This window comes from Trichoplax adhaerens, genomic scaffold, assembly GCF_000150275.1.
Source record: "Trichoplax adhaerens TRIADscaffold_11 genomic scaffold, whole genome shotgun sequence".
NCBI classification, from domain to species: Eukaryota; Metazoa; Placozoa; class Uniplacotomia; order Trichoplacea; family Trichoplacidae; genus Trichoplax; species Trichoplax adhaerens.
Window position 1 is genome coordinate 1,247,931 of NW_002060953.1, and position 16,287 is coordinate 1,264,217.

The window sequence follows — 16,287 nt, forward strand, 5'->3', positions numbered from 1 at the left end:
TCAGTAGTGCAAACATATTAGAGCTTTGCCTCTGCTAACGCTGGAATTGATTCACTGTTTAAAAGTTAAACGTTGCATGTCTGCACCGGATTGATATTAGTTGGCACGAAAAATCTAAGAGATGTCAGGCTTACTTCATATTTTTAATTTGTATCTAGTGTTAGATGAATAATAAAAATAAATTTTAATAATCATAAATCAGTAAAAATCTAGTCAATTATCACCTACTTATTTACACTTATAACATTAAATATAAGAGGTATTTATGGAACTTTCACGAACTAATTATAATACTATATATATAGATTAAAAATAAACAGGTGCACGATATGTCTCCCTTGTTTAATATCTTTGATTGAAAAATCGTTGCTCGTTACGGTTATGGTGAAATTATAGCAAAGGTTCTTGCTATAAAAGAACGGCGAAAGAGATTTTATCGTCACATTATCAGAAACTGAAAAATCCGATTGTGGTTTAAATATAATCTTGAAATAGAGAAGGGAAATTAGCTGTTTGACTACTATCACCAAAAGTGAGTATAAAAACCTTTAGTGAGTAGCATTAAACAATCTTTAGCACGATTTATAGTCAAGATTAAAATTTATACTAGTGCCCATATTGGTCAGCTTGAGGATTCTTTAGCTAGATGTTGTGCAAATGATTTACGTAGACTAGATTTATTTCATGATATTTTTTTTCAAATTTTCTTCCAGTTGCCTCTTTACTTATCCTAAATAAGGTCATCTTCGCTTGCTGCCAAAATGTATAAGGGACGTAAAATCTATGAACTAAATTCGAGCGATGTTACTCTTGTAAGTTTTTGCAAAAGGAACCTCATTAATTAAGAATAGACAGTAGAGCATTATTATGAGAGTAAAATTTAAAGACATTACTAATATTTATTTAATTTTGAAATTATAGTTGATTGTCTTGGCTATTTCGAGGTATTCTATTGCAGGTATTTGAAGGATAAATGATTTAATTTTGCCTATTAAGACAACCATTATACTAATAAATTATGCGACAGATCCATGTAAAGCATACGAGAAGCTAATAGATTCATCAACATCGATCAATAGGCTTCTATTCACCTCGAGTCCAAAGGCATTTCAGTGCGATAAAGCGTTAAATAATAATTGGTATCGTTTCACAGGAGGCAAAGATTCTCAAGTATTACCTGAGAGCTGCAGTAAACAATATGGTCGATGTTTGACCTTATCGTCTGGATGGATGGTCAAAGAACATCCAGCAGGTTGGATTACTGTCAAAGGCACAAATTTCCTGAAAATTGCCTGAAGTTGATTTACCTCAATAGAATCGTTTTACCAGCTACGATCAAACATTGACTGTTTTTATTTAGTTTCAGACTCGGTGGTTAATAGAACTGTCTGTTTTTATTTCTACAACAACTGCTGTTTCTCAAAATTATCCGTTCAAGTTAAAAATTGTGATGTTTATTACATCTATCGATTACCATCAACTGCATCTCTGCCATTTTGTGCTCGATACTGCACAACGAAGCCAGGTTTGAGGAATTAAACGAACCATAGCTGTATCGTATTTCCCTTATTTAATTCCGGCTCTTAATAAGATGTCATTTTTTCAGATTATTGTAGGCCTAACCCTTGCTTTAATAACGGAAGTTGTCAAATTTGGGCTAATGGCTATGTTTGCCGATGTAAGAAATTCTATACAGGAAGAAACTGCGAAATAGGTAACTGACAATATCGCTATAAACCATTCTGAAATCTGATGAAGTATTTACGCTGATAACGTTAGAGGCAGTAGCTGCCGTTTTTCTTACCGTTCATTTTTCTTAATTTCCGTATAATTCCCAAATTAGCTACTCTAATTTTATTGGAAGGACGCGTTATTACTCTAAGACTTATTTTTTAGATCCTTGCATCGATTCTTTAATTCTAAACGCCACCTCCCGACTGATTGGGCATAGTGATAGCGCTGATGATAGCAATTCGATCCTTTGCGATAAAGTTAATTTTTCACCTGCTTGGTATCATCTTCAAAATCATTCAAAGTCGGTCATGCTTGTAACTCATCCAGTAGAAATGCTCCAATGTCATACTATTTCAACGGGCTGGCTAAACGGAAACCATCCTACAGGTAACGTTTAATATAGCCTCTCTACACAAATCAAGCTTTCATAAAATTATATAAATGTCTCTTCGAACAAGCTATTGATAGAAAGATCATCTTTCAATCTAGTTACGGATGGAATCGTCCAAAGAACTGTTTGTTTTAACTTTAAGAGAATTTGCTCGTGGTCTCAGCAGATTAAAATTAAAAATTGTGGCAAATATTTTAGTTATTTTCTTGAACCGATAACAGAGTGCCAAGTTGCTAAAAGATATTGTGCCGATAAAGCAAGTAAGTTGGTATTATAGACTGATAGAACATTTATTATGGTTAATAGTCAACTTAACTCCAGCATTACAGTAAATTGTGCCATAGAGGGTGTTTTCTCACTATATTTGTAGTAGTATTACCTTATGTTAGGATGACAACAATGCAATAGAGGATTCGGTTAGAAAGAATGCGAACTAAGGTTATGGTAGTTTCGAGTTCAGTAATTCTGAATTGATTTAGTTATAATACCTCAAAAAGCGTTAAGGTATAGCTAGAACTCGAGCAAGCTATGCGCTATTTTAGCAATGTTCTGAAGATGGTATTACCTCAGTATTGAAATATTTGAGATGCTCTCGAGTAGTTGCTATATCCATCATGGTTCGTGTAGCAAAGATCAAGAGAGAAGTTTTGGCATTGTTGTTATTAAATATTTTTTGTGTAACATTAGATAAATGCGATCCCAATCCTTGTGTTTACGGTAATTGTACGATAAGTGAAGATGATTACGTCTGTCACTGCCAATCAGGATACACAGGAATTAAATGTGATCAAGGTAAATTTAATATTACTAATTCTATATCCATTCGTTAGTAATTCAAAGATTTTACTTCAGTGGAAAATAGGACGTTTTATAGTATGCCCTTGTTGTAAATAGGATCAGTAGGCGATGAAGTGTGATTAAAAGATATTTTTGTTAGTAGATTTTAATCTTAAAACTGTGTAGTATCTCTAAGGTTGCATCGCATATAAAATCATGATCGTAATTGCTATAATCCTTTAAATATTTGCAATAGTCTTAGTTGTAATGAGAGAGCAGAATAATTAATGTAACGATGCCATGTGGCGTACAAGGAATACAGTATGTACATGTGAGAGGAAGCAAGGAATTTATATGCTTATTCTCAATTTTTGGATAGACATTGATGAGTGCATGATCAAAAATGGTGGATGCAATAGACTTTGCACTAATACTCACGGTAGTTATTTTTGCTCATGTCCTGGTAATTTTGAGCTACAGGATGATCTTCGTGGATGTATAGGTAGGTCATTTTATTATTCTCGCCGTAGAAATATCTTGTATAATGAATACTGTATGCGAGAACACAAAAACGGCGTTTCGTAAGGTATTTCACTTAAATCTAAAGATCCTTGCAAGAATGGCACAGTTGGATTACATAGTAGAACCAGAGATTTAATTCCTGATTTCAATCATATTTCGGATCTGGTCAATCGATGTAATACCATACAGGACAACGCGGTGAAATGGTACCGAATTAAACGTCAGATCAAATGCTTTCCTATAGCTAAAAGACTATACAATGCTCGGGGTCAGTAACAGATATTTAATTGGAATATATATTAGAATACTACTAATTGCATTTATTGATAATGACAGAAAATTAGCGTATCTATGCTTGTGATTTTAGATTTAGGCTTATTATTAAGAGATAAGGACTAACTTCTGAAAATGGAATTCAGATTTTAGGGACGTCGATGGTGACAATATCCATAAATTCAATGTTTGCTTTCACTTTGGCTTCCCTCTATGTTCAAGTGCTAAAGTCATCAAGGTTAAACACTGTTCTGGATATGATGCTTATAAAATTGATTCTATGTCTGCATGTTATTTAAGTCACTGTGGTATCTTGACAGGTAATAAAAATTTCAAGATCTAAATTATTAAGTAGCAATCCTTTATTAATTAATTAGCATAATGTATTAAAATAAAATGATGTTAAACAAGATGTAAACAGATATACATTATTAAATAACAATCCTTTACTAATTAACAACTGTATTTTAATGAAAATGATTCTAAAAAGACCCATGTAGTTCCAATCCTTGTGTCAATGGAAGATGCTCATTACAGCCTGGTGGTGACTATCTCTGCAATTGCTCTTCAAGCTATACAGGACGTCACTGTGAACAAGGTTAGCGAATTAAAAAAATTTAGAACTAGCTCGAATAAATATCAAATAATAAAATAATATCATTAGTAGATTCGTATAGTACTCCTGCAAAATTCCTAGTATTAGTCTTTATATATTTCAAGAAGCAGCTGAAATGCATAAAATGAAAGGAGAACTACATAGCGTGCAATTATTTAATCATTACCTAGCCTTTAATATTGGGAAATTAGCACTTATTTCCGCTAATGATGAGATGTTTTCTAATTTTACTGTCAAATATCGCATTAAGACGATCAATAATGCATTTAATTAGAATTTGATTTTCTATATGGCTTTATGATTATACTCGAGTTGTAGAAATCCCCAAGGTAAGATCCTGTCTTGAACTGATGCTTAATGAAAAGAAACATTTACCCAATGGGTTTTATAGCATATATGGAAATCCTGAATGCGGGAATAAGCTGGCTAATCGAACACGAACGCCTTGGCGTGTATATTGCGATTTTAACTCCGAGCCAGGATATGTATGGACGCTGATTGAGTCTTTCGCTCTGAATTGGAAAAGTCTGGTCACTCGTGGGTTCTCATATAACCAACACTTTCCTACGGTACCAGAGTATTCTCATTGGCAACTGTATCGATTGCAATTAGATCAAATGAAGCAACTAGTCCAAATAGATCATAGTCTTACCTGTAAATCTATGTGGCGAGCGACTTGTAACTTTAATTCACGAACCCTTCCATATTCAAGCAAGCCGGTAGATTACATGCGCAGTTATTTCAACAGAACAGATATTTTAAGTGAAGGATATTTGGGGTGTTCTTATATGGATTACCTTAATATTCGCGGATACTGGATTGAGAAAAGATCTGTACTTCTAATTGGCGATCGAAACCGTCATACACATTTGCGAGGGACAAAATCATGCCAATACAACGATTACTTTCCAGAAACTACTGTAGGCGAAACGAATTTTGGTCTATACAACAACATTAATACAAAATTTACTTGTACTTCTCATTTAAATGATACTACTAATTGGTGGATTGGTGGAAAAGTAGATGATATGCTATAAAATTCAGTTCAATCAAGTGACTCGTATTTATACCTCTGTACAATCTGGTTACAAGATTTCATTTGCAACAAAATTGTTGCGTACCTCTAGTATTTTAATCCATGTAAGAACGTCTGCAGATCTTATATTCAGTATATTTCGATTAATGTGTTTCTAAATGATGAGCTATTCGCGACCAAAATAAATTCAGTTTACATGTTGGAGTCACTAGACCAAACTGTTAGACTGATATTTAATTTCAAATATTTGCCATCTTTAGCTGTAGTATGAATGGAGAGGTAATTAATTTTATCTTGCTGATTGATAATAAAACTTTTCACCGTAATTTAAATTTATATTCAAGTCTTTCATGTGATAAAAATTTAAAATTCCAAGCTAAATTTTACTTTGCTTTCAAATAGTATTTTAAATTGTATACCCAGGCTTAAAATAGTGGACGGAAATTATCCATTACAGAGTCCACGAGCTTTCTGCTTTTGAACAAATAACATCTAAGTGATGCTCGACTTGTGAGAAAAGCTGCTTAGGCCATTCGATGCAAATGAATAGAAGACTAATCATCGCTTACTAACTTCTAGATGGACTTGTTAATACTAAAAGATTTTGACTAAATTTGTACTGTAGTTTATCAGCCTGAATATCGTAAAACAAGTTATGGTTAAGCTCAGCTAGGACTTTAGCTTGCAAAAATTGTTACGCTACAATCACTTGTAATTATTAAGTACTAACTTCGATTGAAAGCTTCACCACAGATTGATAATTTTTGAGTACAGTAATATGATGATGTGCAAAATTTATTATTGGACTTTGATAATAAATAGACAGCAATAAATGCATCATACAAGTATAACATAAGATTATAATTTCTATTATTATTCTATATGGATATATACTGTAAGGTGCAACATTTTATCTAAATTTGGTATACGGTCTTGTTCGGTAATATGCAGCCTAGACCAAATTCTTATATTATATTATTAGTTATCATTTTCATATTTTTTTGACAGGTTAAAGGTTAGAAAAATCCTATGACCAGGACGGAATCTTATTTACTGTAATTTCTTTATTTATTCAACTTAGACAAATTCCTTTTCTCACGTAATTTTGGTTATATTTTTGAAGATGAACAGATTATGGCTAAATTTTATAAAAAAATGAGGAACAATTAGGGTTATATTGAGCTAATATAGCGAAGTGATTTTCCTCGAGTATGGATGCAGCTTCATGTTTTGATTCAATAATAAAGTCGAAGCACACGTAGTTAACTGCACCTTTACACCATAAGAGCTTATAAGGAATACATGAAACTGCTATAACTTAATGGATTTTAATATAACTGGTTTCCTTTTACAGCTTCAATCTGTTAGTATATTACTGGTGCCTAATTCTGCATTAGGCATAATTAAGTATGATGTTTTGATAGTACTAAAGAATTACCGTTGCCTTATAGATCAACTTGACTCTTACAGTTCCATTCTGATTTCTTTCCTCTTCGTCACCTAGTGATAACTGTATCAGCTAATTGTTAAATTAATGCTCTATGAAATTGACTATCTTATATGATTAATTGTCTACGATACTATTAATGGGAATAGTAATAATATTCTTCCAATTAGAGCATCTATTTTCATTTTATTGCCTTTAAAATATTACTTTCCGTAACATTTATGTTTTGTGATAATAACGTGTTCGATATACCCAAATGAATTCAGATACTTATGTACGACTTAAAATTTAAATAATATTTGACTATTGTAATTTCTCTTCTATCTAAGCATAAATCCGGAAGTAAGTACGCGGTGTATTGGATAACGCAAACTATTACAAATTTCTGTTATTAAATATTTCACTAGCTACGGTAATACATTTTGTTTTTAATATTTTTAATTTATTATATTTGTACTTCTAAAACATAACATTATTCGTTTGTTAAATGAAATAGAATAAAAGTAGATAAAGTGATGAAATTTATCGGTTTAGCAGTAGAGAAAAAGAGTGGATTTAAATTATATATATAGCGTTAGTTTTTCAGTAGTAACATAAATATGTAAAGTGCTTCACTTTAGTTTTGATCAGTAGCTTGTGGTACCGGAATGGTTATGATAAAGTGCTTTCGTAGATGAGCATTGGTTGTTGCATATATAATTGGATTGATGGCAGGATTGCTCATTACCATAATGATTGCAATGACTGTAAAATAGTCTGAAAATTTGGGCAATGGAGGGATAGAAATATTATAGCTAAATTTTTGTCCCAGAAAGATAATGTACGGAAGCCAGAAAATAAAATTTGTTCCGACGATTAAACTGGTGGTTCGAATTGATCTTGATAGTTTGCTGTTTCTGGTTAAATCTTGTACTGTTTTTCGATATGCCACAGTAAAAATAATTAGGTAGCTAAAAAAGATTACTAATATGTTGATAATCACAAATGCCGTCATTACCCATGAAATTATGAAATTTTCATGTAGATAATCAAATGAGATACCACAAAGCAGCTCGAGATAAATCTTACCAAGACCATATCGCTCGAGACCTAGTAGAGGTAATATAGCGATAATGAAGGGTATAAGCCAAGTCAAAATTACGATAAAGACACATTTACTTGCTGTGATCTGACTATCGTAACCAAAAGGATTCACAACGGCATTACATCGATCGACACTTATTAGGGATGTAGCTACTAACGAAGTCATGTATAAGAGTAATGTAACGCATCCTTGAAATTGGCAAATGGGATATTCTAATGGATTTAGGGTTAATACAGTGATTGCAAGAGGTATGGCTATGATCCCAGTAAGAAAATCGATAAAGGCTAAATTAGCGATACATAAAACGTTTACATCATGTAGTCTTCGACACTGATGGATCAATGTTAGATTGCGTAAGTTACCATAAACTGCTATAATACTGATGAATGCCAAACAAGTTACCGTAATAATATATCTTGGATCGGTATAGCTTAATCTCTCCCAAACTAAAAAGTTGAATCCATTGCTATTGCTAATTGACAAAGTAGAATTTGGTTCAGTTAACACAGCCATTAATTTTATGTTGATGGTTTAAACAGGTAATAAAGCCAATTGATAGATAAACTAGGAATGTATTAGTACATTCTTTTTTCGAACTTTTTTGATTCTTTTTTCGACTTTTTCGAACTTTTTTGAAGGACTATAACAGTCTATGTTGTAGGAGAATATACGAGCATACGTGTGAATAAATCGTTAAAAATCCTTATTATAATACTACTGCAGCTGTTGATCACTTTCTAGTCGAGAATTTGTTTCGGATCTCGAACTTTAGATTGATTTATCTTTTTGTAACAATTTTTTTCATGAATTACTTTTCTTTATCAAAGTTCAATTCCATTAATTTTAATTAAACCCTTTGTTTCCAATTGAATTTTTGAATTATTTAAAGCCACACATCACCAAATTTAAGCTGGCCGGATGAAGACATTGATCTCTTTATTTCTATTTGTATAAATGTTTATTAATGATCACTACGCTTCAACAACGATAAAAAGAGAATAGCTTAACTATGGGATATGCATGATCCGATCGAATGCGATCTTTTGTTTACAGATTAGGCTATTATCACGATAAAGGAATATTTTATAAGGCAGCTTTATTCATAAAAGTCATCCGTTTCATTATATAGATTATGGGGATTAATAAGATGTAGAATTATGTGCACATTTATTATGTCGTCTCAACTTATACGATATTGTGTTGTTTCGGATAGAAATTATGGGAATATTTCTAAAATTTTTAGTTGGTAAATGTTAAAGTACAAGTTAGTACATGTTAAAGGTTTGATAAATAAGATTTAGCGTATAAAATGAAGAATTAGCTGGGTATAAATGAAATAAATTAAATGATAACAGATTTCAGCAATGAAATTATTTTCAATTCATATTTAAAACAAAAATATACATGAATGGAATATAATGATCATGAATCAAAATTGAAACTTAAAACTCAATTCAACTAAATGTGTTCTTGAATGCTATTTAAGATTTTTGATAATATCCTATATCCATAAATTAGCGCTTCTTCAGTTATATCCCTGAACGTATTATAATTTATTACAAACCAGTTAGTAAAAAAATCAGTATATTCTCGCTAGTTACTGAAAATCGAAGATCTTACATAACTTCGAGCAATTATTAATTATGGAGACTAATTAGAGTAGAAACGTAGTAGCTATAACGAAAGACACTAATGATGTTATTACAATAATACAATTAAAAGTATCCAAGCTCGAAGTTCTTAGTAAATAATTCCTTGTAGGATATATAAATGTATACAGTGACTCTTGATAATCTTTTAGTTAAATTAATGGAAACTGAAAAAATAGTTGCATCCTTTTATTTAATTGCACAAGGGCTACACTTTAAGTATAGTAAACAGTCTAAACGGGAGCAACTGTGCTTGATATGTTGCCAAACGCCGGTTTATGATATTAGATTCAAGATATAGCTGAAACGTCATGACAAATTCTCGTTAGCTACTGCAATTTTTTCTTATATGTTTTTATTATATTTTTAAAATAAAAATAGATTTTCTGCAAGATGTCATTGCAATTGAAGAGTTCAAAGTCTCAAGAGCATGCTATTTAAAAATGCCAAAAGTAAAACAAAAATTAATAATAACCTAAATGCGTAGCTAGCAAGGTGAGCCGCTAAGCGAAGAGTTGCGGTAATTTGAGAGTAAATTCAAACTAAGTATCAGTATCCATGCTCAATAAGCAGTCCTAGATTAAAAATCTCTTCGAATAATCTGCAACTAGTAGGGAAAAATTATAGTAAAATGCAATGCTTTATAAGTGCTTCAAGAAATCATTGGTGATCGATAATAAATACCAGATCAAATTATATCGTAAAAAAAATTGCGCATATTAGGTTTGTTAGATATTGTGGTATATCAAATCAGTTTAAGGCTGAGAATTAACTACAATGATAGTCCAAATTGGTTAATGGTGCCTAATTATATTCTCATTAATAGAGCTTTTATAACTACCGTATTATTTGAGAAATTTGTAGCGAAATTAAAATGCTCGCCAATATTTGTACTTTTAGCTAGATAGCATGGCTAAATATATTTTGATTTTTAGATACCGATAATCTATTAAATAAGTGCTACTAAAATTTAATAATGCAATTCTTAAAAATTGCTGATTTAAGTCAGATGATTGAATACGTGCTTTGGTTTTGGCTTCTCTGGACGATTGAAGAACAAAAACTTCGAGATTATATAATTCTCAATATATGTTTTTATAGTATTAATTGTGTATTGGCCTATTAATTTAGTTATAGTGGTGCCTTTTTAGGCAACAAAGGCCGTAATTTATTAATACAACAACAGAAAATTTTGTAAGAACTGCAGTTATTACATTCTAAATTACTTTGGTTATAATCAGTTTTAATTAAATTTTATTCGTAAACATAGCGAACAAGGTAATGAATTTGACTGATAGCTGACATTAAAACTACTGGTAAAAGTCGAAGTACTACAATGAAAAACGTATGAAATAAGAAAAATTGGTATAGTTTGAAATTTTATGGATACTTTTGTTAAGATTTCGACGAATCGTTACACTATTTAAGCGGACATCAACCCCGTCATCAAATATCAAATTTGTAACAATTATTCCTCTAGTTGAAAGTGGCGTAATATTCTATTGACTTTGCGAATGAAATTTTGCCGATAATTTAGCGATGAGGAAACCTTAGTATTTTATTACGTCAACAATGCAATAGCTAGTTTTTGTTTAGTTTGTAATAAAAATGCTTTATTATTGAATCATTTTGAGTCACGAATGGCACAGAAGAGTAAAAATTATGCTCTATGAGTGTATTTGCGAATACTCATATATGTCGTTCAGTAGAGATTAGCTAATCAGTGATAAATTTATGCATAGTTCTGAGCATCACCGAATAGCAAATATTTTTTACTTGGTATTAATCGAAAAAAGTTATTTTGCCTAGTAAAACGAAGAATTATATACTAATTTCAAATCCAAGGCATGGAATACATCATCGATCTTACAGTAGTATAAGTTCATAGCAAAATATATGGGTTACATCCAATATCCATATTTGGCTGAAATATATATATCTTATATATAAAACTTATTCATTATTGTAATAGTTATAGTTAGTACGCATATACTGATCATTACATTTCTTTTTGTCTTTATAGGCCTAAAGCTATTACTGTAAATAATGTAGTTTAAAAGTTTATAGAAGAATAAATTTAATCTTATTAATGCTGCATTTAATGAAAAAATGGTTGTTCTGATAGAATGCTACTGAAGATAAATTGGTTTGATATAAAACATTACAGCAGTTACCAATAAAAAATTCTAGGAGACTTTTCTAGATAGAATATACAAAATCTAATTAATTTAGCAGTACAACATAGTTGCAGAATCATAAAGCTTGTTACAATAAGGGCATGAAGTCATCGTTGCATGATTTTATTACTTCTAATTACGTTCCAACTGTATCATTTTAATTTTTTCAAGTATTGAAAAGGATTGTATGTCTCGTCTTCAAACAATCTTTTTCTCCAATTATTTTATTTAGGCTAACAAATGTTGATTAGAGTTGATATTATCAAGCCAATTACCAATATAAACGATGAGAACGCATCTAAAAATTATGACCAAATTAAAAAGTAATCAGAAATAGAAGTGAAAATGGGCGGTAGCACTACGATTAATGTCTTTTTCAAGGCAGTAAATAAAATATTTCATATAAATATTGTTGACAAACTCACTTCGGCTTGAAGAGCTACTTTCTGTTGTACTCTCTATCGTTAAAATATGTAAACATTGTTTTATTTAGATATTTAATTTTAATATAACCATATAAAATAATTTTTATTATAAGGAACAATCTAAAAGTTCTGACTTTTACCTATCGATGAATGGGTTGCTCGTATTTCTGCTCTAGTAACACTATGCTTTGGTGTAAATTGTGTAGAGATAGCTATACGAGTAAAAGTAGATTACAGTCAGTAAATGTTATTTCCTATTTCGTCTTGATTTTGTATCACAGTTGTTTTTGTAATATGGGAACTTACATTTTGTTGAAGCTGAAGAGATGACTGTAGTGATGACTGTAGTATAGGCATAAGTAGAGGCAGTGGAAACTATGATAGAAAAAATTGATGAATATTAGCAAATCTAACTTTGCTTTATTGGCACATACCATAAAACCTTACCTTCTTTTGTCTTAAAGACCAAGACAGGCGAGTGGAAACTAATGCCAGCTTTATTAACCGTATAAATTTGGATTTCATATTCTGTTCCATTTTGCAAATTGTGAATTTGGCATTTGGTGTCTATGACAGTAAAGACTGACCATGGGAAACTTCCAATTTTAGGCCTATACTTTATGGTATAGACGATGTTAGGATCACCACCGTTGCTAATTGGTGGTGACCAACTAAGATGTAATTCGTGATAGGAACGATTAGTTAGCTTAGCATCTCTTGGACTTGATGGAAAGTCTACAGGAGATACATAAGGTTAGTACATAAATTTGAAATCACTTTCTCTTGTAAGCGAGTTAATTTAGAGGGCAATCTTGACTTACTATAGTCAAGACAATGCGAATGAATTTAAATCTTATTCCTATCTATTTTTATAATGTAGCAAATCGGTCACTTACCAATAACTGCTAATTTGAATGATTGAGTTGGCGGTTGGGCATCGTTAAACTCGTTTAAAGCTTGACAGCTATATAATCCACTATCAGCTGGTTGTAAAGATAAAAAATTTAAAGTTGACTTAATAGATACCGTTGATAATAGATTGACTTGAACTTTAATTTGTTCTGTTTCACTCAATGGTGATCCATCCTTCATCCAAATAATTTGAGGTAATGGACTTCCTTGAGCGGTACAATTGATCGATTGTACATCAAAAACCACTTTTTGGAGACCGGTTTTCTCGTTTGATGATTTAAGAAAAGTAGCAGGTTCTGTCGCGAATAATTGTTCATAAATTTGTTTTGAAAAGTTGGTAAGATAATTTTGGAAAAGATACCATAAATTATTGATTCAGCAATTATTTACGTTAAGGTTTCTTAATGCAATATTCATTTGCAGAATAACTGCATTAACTTATCCTAGAAATATAGAACTTTACTTACCGTTAGTTATAAATTCTAAGTGTCTCTCTTCATCAGGTGAATAACCATTACTAGCCAAACAGGCATAGGTGCCAGCATCATATAATTCGACTGAGAACAGATATAATGAACTTTGGAATGCGTAATCAGTAAAGGCTCCAGTTGTAACTACATTAGAACTCTGGAATGGCAAATTAACAAGAGAAATTAGTAAGAATAAGCGAAATAGAAATAGAGAAGGGTTGCATGTACATTGATTTCGATTTTTTCATTCATGCTCACAGTTTGGATGGGCTTATTGTCTTTATACCATTCAATTTTAGGCATAGGATATCCAGTTGCTTGGCATGTAAATACAGCGACTTCTCGTTTGCTAGTATTAGTTGGACCACTTAGAGATATAATTTTAGGAGTTTCTGCATTATATTTTAAAAATATGTACTAAATTTATTTGAGCAAAATTGGATAGACCAATAGTCTAAAAGTATTGAAATTTTTAATTTAAACAATAGTATCAGCGCAGTTAATTGCCATCTTACCATAGACTTGCAAAAATACTTTCGTTTCAACGCTTGCAATAACATTACTAGCCCGACAAATAAATGAATGATGTTTTTTTCGATTTGCAGCTTTAATTACTAAAATACTTGGTTCAGTTAAGTCGTAATGTTCTCCAGATAAGGGCACATTGTACTGATCCAACCATTCAACTTTTGGCTTTGGCTTTCCCTTGGCTAAGCAAGTAAACTTAGCGGTACTATTTTCTTCTGCTGTAACATTACTTGGTTGTTGAACGTTGTTTTGATCCATGACGAAATAAGGATACTCTACATAATTTCAATGAATAATTCGTTATACTTATATATAGATATGTCATTCATTTAATTTAAATTAGAATTTAATAATAGCAATCATAGTTTGCAAATACCTCCAACAGTGACTTTGATCATTTTTCGAATCATGTTCCCTCGTTGATTGCCTCGACATTCATACTTTCCTTCATCATCCAGTTTGACTGGGTTAATATACAGTGAACCATTTTGTTGTAACCGAAATCGACCGAGGGTTTTGAAATCAATCATCTTTCCATCCTTATACCAGGTCACTTTTGGCTTAGGTTTACCGCGTACATCACATTTGATTTGATAGGGCATATCGATCGGAATAATTTGATTTGGAGGAGCAGCTGTTCTCATCGGCACTACAAGAAATAGAGGAAATGAAATCTTTCCGTTATCCCTTTTTTACGGTAAATTTTAGTCATAAATTTCTAATTAGCAACATCAAATTCTACTGTACTTCTTCTCCAACAATAATCAACTTGAAAAAACCTTACTAAAAGTATGATATGTCAGCTATACCTGAAATTTGTAATACACCATTATCTCGTGCATATCGATTGCCTTGACTATTAATGGCCACGCAAGTATAACTTCCTTCATCGTTCCAGTTGACATTGTTAATCCACAAACGTGTGTTTCCTTCTTCCAAATCGTAATGCTTGTTAGAGTATTCAACGTTGATCAATGTTTTATTGATCATCCAATGTAAGACTCGATAATTATTATATGGAATACACGTAAAGTAATATGAATGGCCACGAGTAGCATAAATGGCTTTATCATAAGTTACCATTGTAACTTGGGCCTCTAAAGGTTATAGAGAAAAGGCTCAATTGTTAATTATATCTGATAGAAATCATTATGCTTTCATAGTCATTTATTAGTAAAGCTTTGTTGCATGATAAAATTACTTTACTGAACATCATCAATGAACGCTAATAGACTCAGAATGAGTCAGTACATCAATGTTTGTTGTATTTATTTTAGTTACGTCATATTTGTTTGAGTAAAGGCTTTCTTACGCTAATGAAAAGTCTTAAGAGATTGTCAAAGATCTTGGATACATTTAATAATATTGACGCTTTATAATTACTTGTGAATTGCCTAACGGTGACGTTGTACATAGCCTTATAAATAAGGTGATGAAATAATCTGACGGAATATTGTGTTTGAGTCGAATAAACTCTTTTTTAAATAATAAAAACCAATTTGCAAAATTCGGTTGGCTTATGCTTGTTGATTGTATTTTAGTTAGTTTTATTGACTTGCAGATGAAGGCGGCATGATCATTTTAGTGATTACTTGTTTTATGTTATATGTATAAGAGGCGAAATCTTTAGACAAATACTAAATTTCGAACTAGTACCGTAATAATTATCGAATACTGAAAATAATTTAGGCAATATGGCTAGCAAAAGATTTTATAATTTTGACATTAATTTTCATAATGTATGAAAGAATAAACTGCACGATGAACGACTGTCCAGAGTACGACAAATAAAATCAATAATTGACAACCACTGGAAAAAGACTTTTTGTATCTGAGAAACACTGCACTACTATAATTGCAATTATTTACTAAGTAAAAATTGAAATTGATGTTATATGTTTCATTTGTGGCTAGCGATTATGTCCTCAACATTCTATTTAAATGAATAATGGAAAGGAATAATGATACTTGTTGGTTTTTTAAGGATCTCGTCACGTAACATTATTTAATTTGTCTCAAATACACGTGCCTTGTAAAGTCGAAGAGAAACGGTTGTTCATTTTAGGGAGATATACAGTTACTAATATAGGTGTAGTGCCAGTGATTTTTATCTTACGATACTATTTCGATCTATTACAGTTAGCATAAGTCGTTTATACAGATTAATAAAAGTGAGGATTCATCGTTATCTGTTCAAATTTTTCCTAAAATTAGTTTAATAAAGATAATTTGCTATTGGTTGCTGT

The 16,287-nt window shown here is 31.4% G+C and overlaps 3 protein-coding genes across 3 annotated transcripts; 2 read left to right on the forward strand and 1 right to left on the reverse strand.

Annotated features, from left to right (window-relative positions):
• Window positions 1-761: 761 nt before the first annotated feature.
• Window positions 762-4,300, forward strand: TRIADDRAFT_59529 (uncharacterized protein; the record flags this gene model as incomplete). The annotated part of the gene is made up of 11 exons (XM_002115477.1): window positions 762-812; window positions 922-958; window positions 1,028-1,252; window positions 1,607-1,678; window positions 1,897-2,121; window positions 2,347-2,385; window positions 2,813-2,917; window positions 3,282-3,404; window positions 3,510-3,692; window positions 3,844-4,017; window positions 4,188-4,300. 11 exons carry the CDS (start codon window positions 762-764, stop codon window positions 4,298-4,300), a joined length of 1,347 nt encoding a protein of 448 aa, XP_002115513.1.
• Window positions 4,301-4,663: 363 nt separating this feature from the next.
• TRIADDRAFT_59530 (uncharacterized protein) lies at window positions 4,664-5,350 on the forward strand (the record flags this gene model as incomplete). The annotated part of the gene is made up of 1 exon (XM_002115478.1): window positions 4,664-5,350. One exon carries the CDS (start codon window positions 4,664-4,666, stop codon window positions 5,348-5,350), a length of 687 nt encoding a protein of 228 aa, XP_002115514.1.
• Window positions 5,351-11,939: 6,589 nt separating this feature from the next.
• TRIADDRAFT_59531 (uncharacterized protein) lies at window positions 11,940-15,124 on the reverse strand (the record flags this gene model as incomplete). The annotated part of the gene is made up of 11 exons (XM_002115588.1): window positions 11,940-12,004; window positions 12,132-12,164; window positions 12,272-12,343; window positions 12,438-12,506; window positions 12,579-12,866; window positions 13,028-13,339; window positions 13,511-13,670; window positions 13,772-13,905; window positions 14,029-14,316; window positions 14,418-14,690; window positions 14,851-15,124. 11 exons carry the CDS (start codon window positions 15,122-15,124, stop codon window positions 11,940-11,942), a joined length of 1,968 nt encoding a protein of 655 aa, XP_002115624.1.
• Between the last annotated feature and the right edge of the window lie 1,163 nt (window positions 15,125-16,287).